We start from the raw sequence: 19,365 nt of genomic DNA, 5'->3' as shown, positions 1-19,365 counted from the left end.
TAATAAAAATACAGAATTTGTATTTTAAGAGGGGATAGATTTTTTTTTTTGTTTGGTGAAAGGGATTCAGATACATGCAGAATACGTAATTTTTTTCCAAAACTGAGCTACAGTGTTTCATGTAAATATCTGAGACCCAGATAGTGTTTATGTGCCAGAACAATTTTAAAAGGCACAGGGAATTGAAATTTCTTCTATAATGAGGAATTAGCTCAGTTTGTCATCTTCCCTCTCAGGCCACCTGCTTCTCAGCCGTTCCTGCCAGGCTCAGCACCCACGCCTGTCAGCCAGATACCTACGTTCCAGCAATATGGGGCCCCCCCAGCCAGCGTGCAGCAGCTCAGGAATCACATGGCAGGGATGACAATTGGTGGTACTGCAGCCTCTGCTCCTCCCCCAGCTGGACTGGGCTATGGTAAGGTTTCCTGGCTACTGAAGTATTCTATTGATTTTCATCTTTGCTAGTAATTTCATACAGGATTTTTTCTTGTTAGTGATTCATTGCCATATGGTTATGGGAATTCTCTGGATGTTGACATCTGCCATAGAAAACAGTAGTTTTCTTAACTAATAAGGTCATAATTGGGGAAAACAGGACTGAGACTATTGTAGGGAACAGTGCTGGCACTGCTGGACATGAATAACAAAGGAGAGTAGTAACATTGGTCCTTGACTAGGTGAATCGTGTGAAACACAGAACAGTCTACCCCTAAGTCACCTGTTGGAGAGTCTGCATGTCTTGCCACTGTTGTGCAGCAGCCCAGTCAAAAAAAAAAAAAAATGAAAAAGGGCCCTGTAAATGTAAATCACAAAGGGCTGAAAATACTCTGAATGATTGTGTGTAGGGTTCTGCTAGAAGTCAAGAAGACACTTAAACAGTGGAAACTGAATTAACAGTTGAAACTGAATTTAGATATTTTGTTCTATGGTTATAGTTTTACAGTCTTATTGCTGTAGATTAGGGGACTTTTAAAATTGAAGACTAGAGTTGTCTTTATTATGTGTAAATTGGTCTATTTAAAAATTGTTTTGCTAAAGTACTTTTTAACAAGCATCTTGTAAGACCGATTTTATAGGAAAATTAGGAGTAGGTCATGGATACAGATTTCCTTGGCCTTTTGGCAGCATGTTTGTCAAAAATTATTTTCAGAAATAGTACAGCACTACATGCAAATGGTGCTAGTTTCATGCTGTTAAAACCACAAAGCTCAAAACCATTCTTGATCTACAGGCTCCAACTGAGTGTGGAGTTTAAGACAGAAACTTAGTTCAAAAAATCTATGGATAGACTTGTTGTGCTTAATGTTTTGCATATTCCTGGCTTTACCCTTTTTTTTCTGGCCCTGAATCCTGAAATGTATTATGATTGTGTAAAATAAGTAGCTTAGACTTTGAGAGAAGGCAGTGAAAGAACTATGGAGTTTCAGATCCACTGAAGGAATTTCGGCTCTCTGATCAATCTAGGAGAATGGTCATTTAGGATTTGTCTCTGCTAGTACTGGTAAGTTCATCTGAAGATGAGAAAGGGGTAGATTTTCTCAGGTGATCTGGAGCAAATGGGTTTTTCTTGCATCTTAATTGTCTTGAGGATAGAAGAAAATGATGTTATATCTTTTTTTTTCTTACCGGGTTCCCCAGCATCGGTTCCTCCAGTCTCAGGAAGCTTTAGTGCAACAGGATCTGGTCTCTACACACCTTACAGTGCGAGCCAAGGACCCCCTCTTACCAGTGTGTCTCAGGGTCTTCCTTTGGCACAGCCTCCGTTTCCTGGTCAGACAATATCAACTCAGCACCTGCCTACTCAAGTTCCTGGTTTTACCCCACCTCCTCCTTCTACAGGGGTTGGACCTTCCTCTTACCCTCCTACCACAGGTGCTCCAAGGCCACCTGCCATGCCAGGCCCACCACTGCCTGGGCAGACAGTTGCTGGACCACCATCATCCCAGCCTAATCATGTATCCTCACCACCACCTCCATCAACTATGGCAGGGCTGCACCCTGGGCCTCCCATGAGTGGTCTCCATGGACCACCTCCTCCCACTCATCCTCCTCAGCCAGGATACCAAATGCAGCAGAATGGTGAGTCTTCCTAGTATAGGAATTAAATATTCTCTGTATGCTGCAAACTGAGGACTAGATTTTACATTGTCAGCTGTGGGCTCCTGGCCGAGTCCCTCCTGTTTCCCTGTGCTCATGTCTGAGATATCATGTGTTATTCTAAGATACTTCATAGTACAGTTTTTAATCAGATTAATGTAAGTAAAAGAATTCTAGCTTACTTGGCCAAAAAAGTGTTTAGCAATTAGGTCCATAATACTACCAAAATTTGTGATCAGAATTTTATTTTGTACTCCAGTTTGATGTCTGCAACTTCAGCTGTTCAAAAATAGACATTGGAAATGCTGAAAGCCTTATTTTATATTTTTTAAAATTTTGGTCACTGTGCATATGCAATGTGTAATGAAAGGAGTTGTTAAACATTGAAAAATGAGTTGCTATATGGTCTCCTTTAATTTGCATAACGATATTTTTATCCCTTATAGAAGCTTGCACATCTTAAACGTACTTAAAAGTAAGACCAGTTAAGCTTTCTGAATTAATGCCAGTTTTGGCTGGTTTTTAATAGATAACACTTAGAGATAGCTGGGATAAAGTAATCATGTGTAGATGTTAGGACTGAGAATCTCATTCCCCATGCAGCTTTGCAGAGCTGGACAGGTAAATTACTTAAAGATATCTGTTCAAATTCCTATGACCCTTAAAAATGCTAATGGGTTAAATCATGCTGTTACTCTCTAAGTAACTGTCTAAAATAATACGAAATAGCTTCAGATAGTTACAAAACAGAAGAGAAAACCACACATTAACCTATTATTGTAATTTCAAACAAGCTAAAACAGCCCAAGGGAACTGCTTGCATATCTTTAATTTGAAGAATTAGGGATTGTCCACTAGCTTATTTGGCTGTTCTGTGTGCACTTTCCATTAGACAGTTCTGCAGGTAAATATTCATAGTGCATGATCTTAATGTGCATTGTAATCAACAATTACAAACTCTAAAACTACTTAACAGTAGTAGTGTCCTGATTTGGGGTGAGGTAGAGCTAATAGACTTTAGACTAAAATCCTCTGTTTCCTTAGGTCTAGTTTTGTGGACTGTATCTATCAGTTTCAGTTTACTGGATTGTTGGTAGAGATGTACCAATCTAAGCTGAAATAAATAAATAAACTGTGATAAATATGTTTAATCATAATTAAGTGAAAAGCACCTGACTTTAATTTTCTTGAGGGTTTTTTTTTAATAATGGCAGGAAATGGGGGAAGTGCTAAATAAAGAAATGCTAGTATTAAGCCACTGTTTGATTTTTATGTTCTTTTCTTGTTAAGGTTCCTTTGGACAGATGAGGGGTCCTCCACCAAACTATGGAGGAGCCTATCCAGGAGCACCAAATTATGGAAGTCCTCCTGGACCACCACCTCCACCAAAACGCTTGGATCCAGATTCCATTCCTAGCCCTGTAAGCTTATTTGTTCTTACCAGTGTCAACTCTTCTGTAGTGTCTTTGCATAAAACAATTGACAAAGACCTAAGCTGCAAACAGGTTTCTCATTCCAAGGAACACCAGTCTGTTTTTCCTGCTTATGTTTCTCTCTTCTATCTAGCTTCAGTCTTCTGTGATGAATAAGCCCAGAGGCAGTATTTTTCTTGGTGACTAAAGAAAGGCACTACGTATAGAAATCACTGCTCTAATTCCTCAGGTCTTTTTCCGTACTATGTTATGTTTTGAGAATCCTTGAGGGCTTTGATTAAACATGTTTCTTCATTTCTCGATTCTTGCATAATGACTTTCCAAGGTGAACTAATTACAGTTTTGAGGTGACAGTCTGTGAACTGTGTGGTCTATGTTTAAAGTATGGTTAGTAGGAGGTGATTGTAGTGCTTTTCCTGTAATCTGTCAAAAAGCTGGTTTGTGTTTTTTTGGGTCATGAAGTCATGATGCTACATCAGTCAAATATGGACAGCTTCTCAAACTGAGGTTCTGAGACAGGATAAGCAGTTATATGTAATGGTTAGCAATGTTGAGTAATATTAAGTCTGTTGGGGTATTGCCACTAGTCTGCTGTGCTGTTCCTTCCACTGCTCTTGATGCTGTTTCTGTACTTCAAATATATGAAATAATGTAGTCTTGAGTTACATTGGAACTGATTTTATTCAGAAGGTACTTCTGTTTAAAAAAGATTACCTCTTTAAATTCCAGGTTTATGTAAAGCTTACTGCTGGATTTTTCTACAGAATATGAGTCTTTAATTGCTTGTCTGCCTCTTTTCTTCCACTAAATGAAATCTCAAATGGCTTGTGTCGGTTGCCTTCATGTTAGCATGTTCTTAAAGCATAAATCCTCAATTTCTAATCAAAATTAGCAGGTGAGCTACTGCCTCCATTAGCAAGGTGTTCAGAGCCAAGCCCAATATCCTTGCAAGACTGGTTTTGGGATCAGTGTATGCTGCAGAAGCTCATGTGTCCTGTTGCATGAACCAGTATCTAAATGTATCTAATTCCAGTGCTGCAGGTTTGGGTAGAGAGAAGTAACACTATTACTTTTTGGTTTATTATTCTCTTTTTTTTTCCCTTTTTTTGGCGCTCTTATTTCTTATTAAAAAAAAAAAAGCAACTTAATGAGCTGCCACCCCAGCAGAAACCCAGGCACAGAATAGACCCAGATGCAATTCCTAGTCCAGTAAGTGCTGTGTATATGTCAATTGTAGTCTGTGTGTTGGTGACCATCTGTGCATGCCTGAAACCTGAACTTCACCTTGCTAACGCTCCATCATTAAACTTTTACCCTTTCCTTGCTGTCTTCTGCTTGCCTTATCAAAATGTGTAACATTACACCACGTGAGGCTGTTAAAATCTACTGTGATGAATGGTGAGGCAATAGAAAGCAGTGTTTCAGAAACAGATCATGAAGAATGTCTCCCCTTCACTTTGTCTGATCTTTAGGATATTGCCTTCATCAGATTCCAGCTGGCATTTTCAGTGTAAGCTGGTTGTGTAATTGCCCATATGTGTGTCTCATGTCAGCATGTACACAGCATGAGCTGTTGTAGCCATGTTTTTTTACTGTGTTTTGATCAGAATTTGATTACTGTTCTTGTTGATATACCAGTCCTGGACCAGGGCTCTGGAATTTTAAAATTGCAGATAAACTGGAGTTTTTTAAAAGTTAATTCCTGATACAAACCTTCTCATATGTGGCATGGGGAGCTATAAACATTCTCTCATAATCTGTGCTCATTCATAACCATTAAATTTTTAATTTGAAAATTTAATGTTTATGTTGGAGAATCTTATCTAAAGAAGGAAAAAAAGCAGCTACCTTTTGGATTGGAAGGCAAAAAAAACTTTTGGGTTTCTGTTACCACGTGTCACTTCTTCTTCATGTAGTCAAAGTTCATAATTTTACTGGTACCGGTGGTGAGATCACCATCATCAGCCAGCCTGTAGACTTATGAAATGGGGCTAGATTTATTCTAGAGTAGTCACTGAAGCTATGGGAGGCTCTCTGCTTGCAATCTGTAGTGAGAGGGTGGAGGTTCTGCCGTGCAAACATCTGCATTTCAGAATTTACTCTAGGCAAAGGCAGGTGTGTTTGATGGCAAAATAAGAGCAGAAGAATGATTGCTAGCTTTAATTCTTTCATTCAGTCACCACTAAGGAAATGTTGTTTGAGCTGTGTACAGCTACAAAGGTCAGTGAATATTTTAGTTAAGACAAACTATTTAATACGTTTCTGTTATCTTTTGCAAATTTGCAGTTGGGAAGAATTTGAAATACCAAGAAATTTAAGATTTTTGCAGGCTTTGAAGTTTAATTTATTGACAAGTCTATTGAAATTTCACTTTCCACATTTCCAGAATTCAAATCACAAACTCTTGAGCACCACAAAGTAATGAAACTTCCACATGAGCTTGCAAGCCATCTATCTTTAGGTCAGAGTTAGATTGGTTAGAAATAGAGGCATACTATGAAAACAGTGGGATCATAATGGAAAGAAAAAGCCAGGTTACCTCTAGGACTTCAGCTTGAGGCTTACAGAAGCTTCTAATTCTTATTTGACTAGAACTGTACTGTGGAATACTACAAAAAATTCTTTTCTTGATCTGAATTTGGCTTTTATGAGTTCAGATTGGACTTAAAAACATAAAATATGCTTCTACTAAGAATGCTTGGGGAAAAATACTATTTACAGCTTGTAATTTATTGTTAGTCTTTAAGTAGTATTTGAAATCAAACTGAGAGGTGACTGCTTGAGAAAATTTACTTGCTCTTCCTATTTTTAGTGATAGTAATATTTGCCTCAGGTCCCCTTTTTACTGCCTTAGAGATTTTTTATTTTACAGTACTTAGAAACTAAGCCTCAACATAACAACATGGTATTTTCCATCACAGATTCAAGTGATTGAAGATGACAGAAATAACCGTGGGTCAGAACCATTTGTCACTGGAGTGAGAGGGCAGGTCCCACCTCTTGTTACTACAAATTTCTTGGTCAAGGATCAAGGTAAACTGTTTTTCTTTGCCTAAACAAGCAAACAAAACACAAATCCCAAAAAGTCGGTGACAGAACTGTGTCTTTAAAGGAAACATGTTAACCAACAGAAGCTTAGTTTCAGGTCCTGTGTTGATTTGATCTCAGTTTAGATTCTCCTGATTGTTTGGTAGCTAGTAACCAATTTGCAGGTGAAAAATGTTTTCCAAGGCAGATACCTAGGACCAGCATTAGCAGAGATATCACAAAGCAGCAGAGGAAGCCTCTTCTGTAGAGCTTTATAAAAGACTTTTAAGAACTGAAATCTACTAGCAACATCATTCAAATTCGACTAGCAACTGTATTTTTTTTAATTAAGAGGGATGTATATTGGTCTAAGGGCTCTGTAGAGAAAAGATATTTCATCTTTTAATTGCTGACACCTTTTTTGAGTTGTAAAGTTCGAGGAAAAACTTCAGAATCTGATTCTATAATCCAGTATTTTACTCCTCAGCCTAAATTACAAAACAAAACAGTAGAAATGTTTGAGTAGAGTTTTCTGTCTGCATTATGTTGTAGTCTGCGAATATATGAAACAGAAATGCTTTTTTATAGGTTTAGGTTGACAGGGAGTCTAGTTTATTTAAGTCTAGTTTATTTTAAGGCCTTTTATTATATATAGGTAATCATGAGAAGAGGCATTTTATTTGGAATTCAGGTTTTCCATAGATTAAAACTGAATATTTAGCTAAGCTTGTAGTGTCTGTGGCTTAATGACACAGCTTAAAGTATCTTTGTTTCTGTTCTTGAATATAAACTTAATTTGTACTGAAATTTGTGGGGCTTTTTTATGTGTTCCCCAGGTAATGCAAGCCCCCGCTACATCAGGTGCACATCTTACAATATTCCCTGCACGTCTGACATGGCCAAACAATCCCAAGTTCCCCTGGCTGCCGTCATAAAGCCGCTGGCTGCTCTGCCACCGGAGGAGGTAAGAGCCGTGCGTGGGGTTATGTGTGCTGTATGTGCTCAGCAGGAGAGCTTCTCAGGTGTCAGCATTGAACACATATGGTTAGAAGGCATACTGAGGTGATGAAGACCAGGTAAACATTGGTTCTCCAGCAGGTGTGTGGTAGATACCTGTAAAGCAGAATAATGTTGTGTTCAAAGCATTTAGTATTTTGACTGCCATGATAATTTCAGCTTTTTTGCAGTGGCTGTTAAGCACTGTGACTAAGTGACCAAAATACTAGGATGGTCACAGAGGTGTACACTTCCTGCTGATCTCAGTTTATTTCTTAGTCTGAAGTATTTAAATGGTTGCTAATCATAGGTATGAAGTCTTTTCTAGAATGCCAGGTTGTGAAATTGGATAAGAATGTATGGAACAGCACTGGTTTGGCTGTCTAAGATGCATGTATATGCGCAGCGCTGTGTGGGATGACAGCACTACACTGAGTACTGAGCACTGCTGAGCTGCACTTGTATTTCTGCCCCTTCTCTCTCAACACCTATTTCCTTCTTGATGTAATGTGCGGCTGTTGAGCCTTTTACCCACTCTTGTTTGGTTGCTGAGAACATGAAAGCTCAGAGACTTTTACAGAATTTGACATTTTTTAAAGTAGTCTAAATACTCTGGCTGTTGTGTAGTGTGAACCTGCTTGGAGCAGTGACTCAAAGAGAAACAGGCTTAAATTTGAATACATAGGTCTGCAGTGTTCTGTGCCCTTTTAAACCTAAATGTAGCATCTGCTGAGGAAAGCCATTTCCTCTGGTCTTTTAAGGGTGTTTTTGTCCTGTTGCATTTCATTAGTGTCCCTAAACTATGGTTTGAATTTTAAAAACTGGTTTATAATGAAACTGATCTGTGGCTGGAGTTTAAAAGGACCACAATAGGATAATAAGGTCTTACTTAAGAAACTTGGAGGCTTGTAGAGTGAAACATTTTTAGAGAAACTTTACAAATAATAGTTGTTTGGTCTCCTGATGTGTTTTATACTTCGAACAAATACTTGTGGTGTCCAGAAAAAAAAAGGCTAGCATTGGAAAATTGTCCTGGAGACCAGTCAGCTTCTACTGTTTGGAAGTTCTTTATGGCAAGGGCAAGCTCACTGTGGAGGGGCCCTTCCAACAGATGAAGACTCAGCTGTTCAGAGCAACAGGACTGTAAATAGAGCTAAAGCGTTACATAAAAGAAGGGATAAATGTTTCATGAAAATAATATCTTATGAAACAGAAACATTTGGATAAATTTAGGAAATATAAAAATTCAGCCAAATCCAGGACCTTTGCCCTATGTTACATGCTGTTGAGAAAACCAAGCTTCAGGCTTTGGCAAGAAGTATCTCAGTCTTCTGGGAGTAAGTGGTTAATGATGAGTTATGTATTGTGCTGACTCTTTCCAGCACCCTGGTAATTTGTTTACATGTTACGGATGGAGAAGTTGAGGAAAAGAAAATTGTGTTAATTTTCTTGAGGTATAGTACCAACGTTGCCTGCCAATCAGAAAACTTGAAAATTTGTTTCCTCTGAGGAGGTTAGCCTGGGCTATAGGAAATAAGAAATTCTGTCTGCAAAACCATTGTACTGCCATTAAATGATTAGTGGAGTTGAATAAAAAGACATAACACATCTGTGGCATGAAGATGAAAGTGATTGGAGCATCTGCTCATCTGCTGCTCAATGAATATGTTGTCTCTTAAACATAATCATAGATTTAGGGTAACTGGGAGAATTAAGACCAGACGCCTTTACTGGCAGAAAATTTGAAAGCAAGTAGTTAAATTTTTGAGCTAAGTTCTTAGCTTAGTGGGTAAACATAGGTGCTTTTTACTATGAATGCAGCGTATAACTTGCATGAGTTTTGTCTCAATCATTTGCAAGTGCTTCCCTCTCGTTCTGATGCTGAGAAGCTGCAGAAGTTGCCAATCATCTTATTCTGGTTTGGGCACAAAAAGAACATCATATAAGTAATAGTTCAAAAATGGTGTCACTGTATACGAGTTTTGGGGACTTGGTGTACAGTGGGGTCAAGTCACTAAGAGATTGTAGTTATAATGTGTTTCATGATGGAGTTGACAATAAGTCTTACCAGGTAGAAATTTTTGAGGTAGATACTCTATATTCTGGAATATATAGAATGCAATGACTGGCTTTTCTTTTGTCAAAAAGCTTTATTTTTGCAAGGGGAAGAGATAAGAGGTGAAGAGTCACTTTCAGTCTTTTGCGTTCACTTGGGATACATCTGGTGGTGCAATGTGGTCGTGTTCTTCAAGCAAGCTACTGGCTAGGTGGGGTAGCCCATTAATGACTCTAGCCCTCAAAATACTGCTGTGCTAGAGCTTGAATTGCAAAGCACTTAAATACTTGTTCAGGCTTCCCACATCCCCTGCATTCTCTCCCATAGCTGCCAAATGCTAAATCCTATGCAGTGTACAGGGAGATAGAAATGACCACACAATGCGAAGCTTAAAACTTTCTCATCATCATGAGACCCTTTCTTTTCTTGTTTTTTTCTCTTGCTTCCACAGACTGTTCCTTATTTGGTAGACCATGGAGAATCCGGTCCTGTCCGATGTAATAGGTGCAAAGCTTACATGTGCCCTTTTATGCAATTCATTGAAGGTGGAAGGAGGTTTCAGTGTTGTTTCTGCAGCTGTGTCACTGAGGGTAAGGTTTCTTCTGGAAATCCCTCTCTGGGGCTCTGCTGGAAAGGTCTTTGAACAAGATGCAGGCAAATAAGTCTTGATTATGTTATGATCATTTATAATGAATACTGTGACTTAGTATGTGTCTAGTCTTGTAAAAAATTATTGGAAGGCATGTTCAGTGCTCAATTCTGAAATTGTGTTCAAAAAGGTGCTTATGCATTGTAATATTGTAGAAGATTTTTAATATGAGGTATTTGTAGCATGATGCCTGGTGATTTAAAAGTCTATTGTATTTTCTTTTCGTATTTCAAAAGTATGGGCTTTTTTAACAGACTGAGATATAGATCTAGTCAGTAGGATGTGTTAGGATTTTTTTTTCTCACAAAGCCTTTTTTTTGTCTCACTAACACTCCTCAGAGATGAGATTTCAGTTAAATCTGCTACAGCTGAATAAGAGTGTTCAGTACAGGCCAGTTAATATTAGTTGCTCTTCTAAGTTAGTACAAAACATGCTTCCTTTTAAGCAGAAGTCACAATGAGCTGCTCATAGCATGACATTTATAGATTTGTTTTGAAGGCACAGTGGAAAGTAAGGTGCAATGAACCTTATGATGATGTTTTCAGTGTTCCATTTGGTAGCACTGATGGCTTTTAATGGACTGTTCTTACCACCTCAGTTATGCTGTACAACTGTTTGTACTAACCAAAATGGGGATTAGAAATGGCCAACTTTAAAAAACAATTTTGTCTGGTGATTTTCTGCCTGCATGCACTCCCTGTCCTGCTCATTCAGCAGCTGTGTGAAGGGCTGTACCTGTAACAGCTGAGCAGAGGCAAAAAGGGAGGGATGCTGAGAGACTGCTGATGAAAGCAATACTGTGAAAACACAATGTAGTTTTACCTAAAACTTAATAACAATTTTTGTTCTCTCTGCAAATACCATCAGGCATTTAGCTTGAATAGGATGTGTACTTGGAGAAAAGAGTGATAAAAGCTTATATATAGTCTTAATGATATAATTTTGTTTTCTTTGAACTTTTGAAACTTGGAATGCTTAGAATAGTTTAAATGTGGTGAATAATGTCATTCCAGGTAATCTCATTTTAATCTGGGTCTGTATAGATATCTAGAGCAGGAGGAAGTGTCTGTCATGATAGTTCTTGGGGCACAAGGGAAATACTTTGTTTCTGCAGCTGACTTTTGTAGGCTAAAATTTAGCTTCACTCCCAGTTTATTTTCTGATACCTTGTACCAACACAGAAGTACTGGGTTCTGGGCATGTGGTTGTACTTCTGTTCCTCCTCCTTAATCCACTCTTTCAATAAAAAGAGTAAGTGCTCTTTCTATTCTGCTAAAAACATTATGGGAGTCTGCACACGAGAGTGCCTGGAAGCTTCACTCTAATGCTGCACAGGAAGGAAAGGAAAAACTAACTTATATAGCAAAATAAGGAGCTCAGTATTTTAAGCCTGACTTGAGTCAGTAATGCTGTAGCCTGTAGTTTGCCTCAGACTCTCTCTTAAATAATTTGTTACTACTTATATGGGATGGTTGTATTTTCCTTTGGACTAGATCCTTCAGAATAATCCTTTAAGTGTATTGTGGTGATGTTTCTGATATGAAATGTAAAATGAAATGGAAAGGAGAGTCAAGAAATGTATAACAGTAACTATACTGTGTGTTGTCAGGTGCATGAGACAAACTGGAATAAATTTGTATTGTTTTGCTTGAATGATATTCTTAAATTGCATTAATATTTTTAGTACTTCTGTGCTAGACCAAAGTGCTAGTTTACTTTTCTGGAATTTTGTTTGAAACAGCTGTTGTCATGTTGGCTCTCGTTACAGTGTTTATTATGGGATATCACTGAGCTTAATGATTTTTCCTTTCCCAGTTCCACCTCACTACTTCCAACATTTGGATCACACTGGAAAGCGAGTAGATTTCTATGACCGACCGGAGTTATCACTGGGGTCATACGAGTTTCTAGCAACAGTTGACTATTGCAAGGTACAGTAGTATGTTTTTATTGCTGTATTTATTTTGCCTTTAAGTAAAAAGACTATTTTCTAGAAAGTAAGAAAGACATTAATTGTCTGGGGCTGATTTCTGGCTGGCAGAGATAATTAACAGCATTAATCCAGCCCACTTTATTGTGTGAAATAACATGCTTGTTTGCTTACTTACAAAACCAGTGGAGGTCCATATCACACATGACATAATATAATTTAATAGCTGTCTCTGTCCTGGAGCTATATAAGCAGCTATAGCTGCACTTACCTTAGGAAGGGATTCTTGTGCAGTAGTCCTTGGCAGAAAAGGGAATTGTAGGAGAGGTTCAATGCAAGAACGATAGTAACTATGCAATGTGCCACCTGTTCCCCAAGGCAGACCTTACCTATTGAACTTCAATTTCAAATACAGCCATAGTGACTAGAAGCACAAGAATAGTGTGGAAATGTATATTTCATAGCTGGTTTACTTTTAAATTAAAGATTTAAATAATAATTAACTTCTAAGCAATAGGGAAGATATGTGCAAGGTATTTATTAAAGCAATTTATATCTCTGCTGAAATTTTATGCTGAGAAGTACATGCCTAAATGTTGCAAGTTGATACTGGTTGCTTTCTAATGCCTCTGCTTTACTTTGAGTTAAGCAAAAGTCCAATTCTTTTCTAACAGTATAAGAAGAACTTTGAATCAAACAAAATGTGATCATCACAGCTTTTTTGAAAGGTCTTATGTTTTGCTTTTGTTCTGAGTGCTTGTTCCAGTATGACCTATAAACTTCAGAAAGCTATTGACTAAAATAAGGTGTCCATTCCCAAAGAAAGCCTGATTTTTAAGAAGGAAAAGGTTGTAATCCTTGGAGAGGAAAATCTTTTGTTTTATATTGATGGAATCACCTATGACAAGTCTGGTCAGGTTCCAAAGTCTTGAGAACTGGCAAAAACCTTCCCTGTCTACTTTTCCAATCTAGCTTAGTCATGTAAATCGATTATTTAGTTATAACTGTTCTTCTCTGATCAATGGTAAAGTCAGTCTAGGGCATTTAATACCAGTCAATTTCAAGCATAATATGATACTATGCCTGTTAGTTGGAAAAGGATGGGAGAGAGAGCTTAAGAAACAGCTGCTGCTCATGATTACAGAGGTACATGAAACCAGCTACGTTTTGACCAGCATGGATTTGTCTGTGTTACGGAGCTGTTACATGATCTGCATTACATGGCAATAGTGTGATTTCTTCCCTTTCTTCCACAGAATAACAAGTTTCCTAGTCCACCTGCTTTCATTTTTATGATTGATGTGTCTTACAATGCTGTGAAGAGTGGCTTAGTGAGGCTAATATGTGAAGAATTAAAGTCACTCCTAGATTACCTGCCCAGGTAGGTATATTGTGAACTACTGTCGTCAATGCAAATGGGGAATGCTGTTATTTTTTCTCTTTAAAAAATACCAGAAGCTTAAAAATTACTTGATAATCCTGTCAAGTTTTTCTTCAGAAAAAGGCCAATTAGAACATCTTTCTTGATACCCTTCTAGGTGGAAATAAATTCTACGTCCTTTTATTTTTCCCTTAATGTGTTTGTTATAAGTAATGGTTTATCCCTCTTCTTGGATATGAAGGCAAGTATATCTCTTACAGGGAAGGGAACATGGAGGAATCAGCCATTCGAGTAGGCTTTGTCACCTACAACAAAGTTCTACATTTCTATAATGTGAAGAGCTCACTGGCACAGCCGCAAATGATGGTGGTCTCAGATGTGGCAGATATGTTTGTGCCACTCCTTGATGGTTTTCTGGTGAATGTGAATGAGTCCAGGACAGTTATTGCCAGGTAATATAAATTGATTTACAATATGTGTAGTAAAATACTTGTTTGGTAGATTCAAATGTTGTGTGCTTAATTATCAAGTAAAGTCACTCCTTGTATTTTAACTTACTATACTCTTTGAGATTAAGCTGGCACGGTAGGATGAGGAAATTGAAGGGCTGAGGGTTTATTTGGCTCATAGTCCAGCTTGGCAGAAAGTGTATATAAGGGCAATTAGTGCAGAAGGGCATTTCTGAGGAGAAACAAAGGAAAAACAAACAAAATCCAAGCCAAAAAAAAAAACCCACCTAAAATAAAGCCACAGCAAAACACAACTAGGATGATGCAGAGTGAATGCTGTAAGAATACTGAATCACTGTCTTTCAGTCAACTGCTTAAATAACTACAAACTGAGACAACAAGGGTGTCCAATTTTGGTTCTGTAGATAAAACAGAGTAAGTGGGATAGAGAAGTTAAAATCTGAAGGAAAGAAAGAAGTTAACAAAGTTTTGGCCAACTGTTTACTGTGGTACTTGAACTGTAGTTAATCTATGGTGTGTAGCTAACTACATTTTGGGAAATAGACCTGGAATTGCATGTTTTTAGATAAAATTTCTAGCCTGCTTTTTAATGCATTAAACAAGCCTAAATACAAAACTGTGGGTTAAACCTATTAATCTTTGAGTAGTACACAAAATGCTTGACAGAGGCCAAATGTCACTAGTACTTCCTAAGAATTTACTTACCTATGTATACTGGAATACATTAAAAGATAAGAAATACAGAAGATCTGTGGAATAAGCATCACTTGAGGCAATACAGAAGGCACTGAGGATATAGATGAGAGAAGCCAATGGAGAACAATACAGCATTTTTTCACAGATGAGATGCCAAATACTGTAAAAGTTATGCAAATTTACAGACATATTAGGGATTTCTGTTTAAACCACCTTAATTCTGTAAATCCTCAACTACAACTGTGTAGCTTTTCTTAATAAATGGGGTCTTGAATTGCTCTTTTTTTTCATGTTCTTTGCTAGTTTACTGGATCAGATTCCAGAAATGTTTGCAGACACGAGAGAAACAGAAACTGTTTTTGCACCTGTGATTCAAGCAGGGCTGGAGGCACTGAAGGTTAGTAGATGCATGTAGTTCATATTCTGCTAATATACACTAATAAGACAATTCTAAAGATTTTGTAAGCTCCTTGTAGTAGATGCACTACATGTAGGGAGTACTTTTCTCATTCTTGAAGTGCATGAACCTTCTGTTTTGTGCAGCTATCTGTATGTTCTTTACCCAATTCTTTTTTAAATAATGTTTTTCAAAGTGCGAGAGTATGGCTTACTCTCAGTTGTCTGTCTGGGTTTTGCTTTAAACAGTTTACAGAACCTACAGGGAAAAAAAAGACCCTCCAGCATTAAAAAACAGGTGCTGAAGTCGGTTAAGTCTCATGGAGGTGTTCTGTAGTTTGGTGTCTTTTTAATCCTGTAGTCTGTTAGAATCTTAAATAAAAGGAGAGAAGTTTGAAGTTGCCTGCAGCAACTTCAAGTTGTTGAAGTTGCCTGCAACAATGTGCTAACCAAGTAAACTTTTCCTAAAGTTCTTCTGTTCTAGTACTTCATCCAGACATAATTACATGCATGGTTTAACTCTGATTTGTATCTACTGATCAAATTGATTTTGAAGCCTGTATGACTTCACCCCAACCTGTTGACACAGCTCTATTTGTCTGTCACATCAGGCAGTGAATCATTTTAGTTAGAAAAGACTTCTACAATAAGCCCAACCCTTACCCCCATACTGCCAAATCCTCCACTAAACCATGTTCCTAAGTGACACTTCTACACATCTTTTAAATACCTCCAGGAATCCCTGGGCAGCCTGTTCCAGTGCTTGACAACCATTTCCATGAAGAAGTTTTTCCCAATATCTAATCTAAAACTCCATTGCTGCAACTTGAAGCCATTTCCTCTTGTCCTATCACATATTACGTGGGAGAAGAGGCTGTTCCTTTCAGTAGTTGTAGAGAGCAAGAAGATCTCCCCTGAGCCTCCCTTTTCTCCAGGCTGGACAACCTGAGTTCTCTCACTCACTCTTCAAGCAAGAGTTGTGCTCCAGACCCTTAACCAGCTCCATAGCCCTTCTCTGAACATACTACAGCATCTCAATGTCCTTGTAGTGAAGGGCCCAAAATGTCAAGGTATAGCATCACCAGTGCTGAGTACAGGGGGAATGATCCTTAAAAGTCTCTCTTAAACTCAAGTTTTTGTTACAATTGTTCAATCAAGAAATAGTAAAAATTGCTAATTGACTTTTTACATACTGCATGTGTCAGAGAAAAAAACCTATTAAACATTAGCTAATGTTGGCACGGGGTGTTGGTTTAAAATTGCTGATCTGTTGAAGCTCAGATTACAAAATTCTTTGCCATTTCTGTGACTTTTTCCCACAAATTCAGTAACTGTAAATCAGGGAAGGATACAATGCAACACATTTGCACAAAACCTTTTGTATTTGGGTCCTGTTTACTGTTCTCTCTCCTTGGAGAAAGTCCTTTTCTCCCTGCTATGGAATTAGCACAAAGCCAGTAGAGCTCAAACTTGCTCTTCTGTAACTGACCAGTAATTTGTGCTCCTTCCATTGGATACTAGTCACATAACCAAGTGAGAGTGAGCCTGTGTGTCTGGTATCACCTGACATTAAAAGAGTGATGAAGTTGCTTGAATGTTTGTTCTTTAATCACAACTTCCCTTACAGTTTTTGTAAATCTTTCTAACCTCTGTTATTGCACTCACTTTCCTGCAGGCAGCTGAGTGTGCTGGCAAGCTCTTCATTTTCCACACCTCTCTGCCCATTGCAGAGGCTCCAGGAAAGTTAAAGAACAGGGATGATAGGAAACTGATCAACACAGATAAGGAGAAGGTAATAATAGTTTGCATAATCCTTACATAAAGGTGTATATTATGCTTTTTATGGAATAAAATAACTGAAACAGCATTTAAAAAATTACAAGGATAGCACATACTGTAACTGTCCCATATCTTTTAACATTCCACTTTTATCTTCTGTTCCCAAGCAGGGCTATGGAGACTTGGCATCATAAGGACAGCTCTAGTCTGAGAACAAGAAGAGTTAGCTCTAGATTATTACACAGGGTAAAATACCAAATCTGGGTTAAAGTAAATGTGCTGAATTTACAATTAAAGCAAAATGCGTAGTAATTTTCATAATAATTAACAGTTCTTCAAAGGCAGAGTCAGGGAGAATGTAAATTATTCTATTTGAAGACAGACTTGAAGAAAGATTTTTTGAAGAAAGACTTAAAGTATTTTAAGAGTATTGATTTGGACTATAAACTAGATCTCACTTTGCTTTTCCTGGATGAATTTCTGATGTCATCTCTGATTTCCTTTCTTAGACTTTGTTTCAACCACAGACGAGCTTTTACAACAACTTAGCCAAGGACTGTGTGGCCCAGGGCTGCTGTGTGGATCTGTTCCTGTTTCCAAACCAGTATTTGGATGTGGCCACGCTGGGTGTGGTACCTTACCAGACAGGAGGCTCCATTTTTAAGTATGCGTATTTCCAGGTAGGAGTGACATTGCCTCAGACTGCTGTCTGATCCAAGTAAGAATTACTGTTTAGCTGAGAGTTCTTTTTTTCATAGTGGAAACCACAGTGAAGAAATACTTCTTTGAAAGTAAATTTCTACTCAGATTTCAAGATAATTAGCAAAATTATTTGGTAGTTTTGTGTCTTCATACAAAAATCTGTTAATAACAAAACCCAACAGGAAGAGCTAGGCTGTTGCCTCTTAGCACAATATTTTATTAGCAGGCCACTGAGCCTATCACAGCTGACTTTTAAAGTAAGACCACGGGAGGTAGTATCTGGTTTTAAATTACTTTATGATTTATGAAGCCAGTCTGATTTATGAAAATGTGAAACTTCAATTACTGCTTGCCTTCTAGCTGGAGACAGACCAGTACAGATTCCTGAATGACTTGAGGAGGGATGTCCAGAAAGAAGTGGGATTTGATGCTGTAATGAGAGTGCGCACAAGCACAGGTGGGTGTTAGCATGGAGGAACCTTAATAAATTGACCACTTCAAGCATGGGAAGAAATAAATCTTCCTGTAATTTAAAACACATGGTGACTAGTCTATCCCAAAAGCTCTGCTAAAGTGTTGGAATTCTAAGACTTTGGTTGCATCTGCAAAGATCCCTGCTGAAATCTGTCAGGATAACTTGGTGTCAGGGTCAAAAGGCTGGCTGTCTTTATATTTTGTTGAAAACAGTGGTTCATGTTGGGTTTTTCTCTCTTTAGGTATTAGAGCAACAGACTTTTTTGGAGCTTTCTATATGAGCAACACAACTGATGTAGAGATGGCAGGTCTGGACTGTGATAAAACAATCACAGTGGAATTCAAGCATGATGATAAATTGAGTGAAGATAGTGGTGCACTGCTTCAGGTGAGGGGGAAGGCTTTGTAGAAGAAGTGAGTTGGTAATTGGACTGAATTATTCACCACTTCTTCAAGGAATTGTTTGTTCTTTCTTTCTGCATCTTACCATACCCTTCCAGCATACTTCTTCTGAGGGTGACCTAGACTACTTCAGCCTACAGTCCTGTTTTCTAAGACCAGGTCCCTTAATACAGCTGCTAAAATTGCTGCTTGTTACCTTTCGTTAACCATGATTCTTAGCATGTACTTTTAGCTTATTGTCCGAGTCTTTTACATAGTTACCTTATTTGGTTTTGCATCTGAGTCCTAGCTTTTAATAAAGTATATTTTAACCCTGCCCTTCTTATTAATTTCTTTGTCTCCTGGCATTTTCGTCTCCTGCAGTGTGCTCTGCTGTATACAAGTTGTGCAGGACAGCGACGACTCCGCATTCACAATCTCTCCTTAAACTGCTGCACGCAGCTTGCTGACCTCTATCGGAACTGTGAGACTGACACCCTCATCAACTACTTGGCTAAGTATGGTAAGGGTAAATATGGAAACAAGAATTAGAGCCTGTAACTACTAAAATGCCTGTTTTGTCACCCAGTGACACCTGTTTATTCTTCCTGCTTCAAATGTCAGGTGGCAGTTCTGATACTTCAGTCAGTTATGGGAAAGAGCATAAAGCTGTGATGATTGTATTGCTGCTTAGGACAAGAGGTACAGATGGAGGGTGTAGGCTTATTCTTCATTTAAATTATTTTCTAAATGTTTTTAATAACAGTTTGTATTGCCAGCTGTCTGAATTCATGCTTGTATTTATTTTTGGGCTGTTCTAGTTCATTGCTTAACTACTGAAGAATTTTGTTTTCACAATAGGAAATGGTGGCCCGTGTTCATAGATCTGAGTTAAAT

General features: G+C 38.1%; 1 protein-coding gene across 12 annotated transcripts in view; it reads left to right on the top strand.

Moving 5' to 3' along the window:
- Positions 1-19,365, top strand: part of SEC24C (SEC24 homolog C, COPII coat complex component) — a 106,557-nt gene that overhangs the window by 82,196 nt on the left and 4,996 nt on the right. For 4 of the 12 annotated variants that reach the window (XM_072931532.1, XM_030276866.4, XM_030276863.4 and 1 more), the window contains 16 exons: positions 237-415; positions 1,639-2,079; positions 3,388-3,518; positions 4,671-4,739; positions 6,452-6,563; positions 7,394-7,521; positions 10,061-10,199; positions 12,075-12,190; positions 13,446-13,570; positions 13,831-14,022; positions 15,040-15,133; positions 16,808-16,924; positions 17,421-17,591; positions 17,974-18,070; positions 18,330-18,475; positions 18,853-18,991. In XM_072931532.1, the coding sequence (XP_072787633.1) occupies positions 237-415; positions 1,639-2,079; positions 3,388-3,518; positions 4,671-4,739; positions 6,452-6,563; positions 7,394-7,521; positions 10,061-10,199; positions 12,075-12,190; positions 13,446-13,570; positions 13,831-14,022; positions 15,040-15,133; positions 16,808-16,924; positions 17,421-17,591; positions 17,974-18,070; positions 18,330-18,475; positions 18,853-18,991 (2,396 nt within the window). The remainder of the gene's footprint in view (positions 1-236; positions 416-1,638; positions 2,080-3,387; positions 3,519-4,670; positions 4,740-6,451; positions 6,564-7,393; positions 7,522-10,060; positions 10,200-12,074; positions 12,191-13,445; positions 13,571-13,830; positions 14,023-15,039; positions 15,134-16,807; positions 16,925-17,420; positions 17,592-17,973; positions 18,071-18,329; positions 18,476-18,852; positions 18,992-19,365) is intronic. The other 8 variants (XM_030276871.4, XM_030276869.4, XM_041717145.2 and 5 more) reach the window with 5 other exon arrangements.

The sequence above is a fragment of the Taeniopygia guttata genome, chromosome 6 (genome assembly GCF_048771995.1).
Source record: "Taeniopygia guttata chromosome 6, bTaeGut7.mat, whole genome shotgun sequence".
Taxonomy (NCBI): Eukaryota; Metazoa; Chordata; class Aves; order Passeriformes; family Estrildidae; genus Taeniopygia; species Taeniopygia guttata.
The sequence above is the reverse complement of the archived record's forward strand: the minus strand, read 5'-3'. Positions and strand labels throughout refer to the sequence as shown.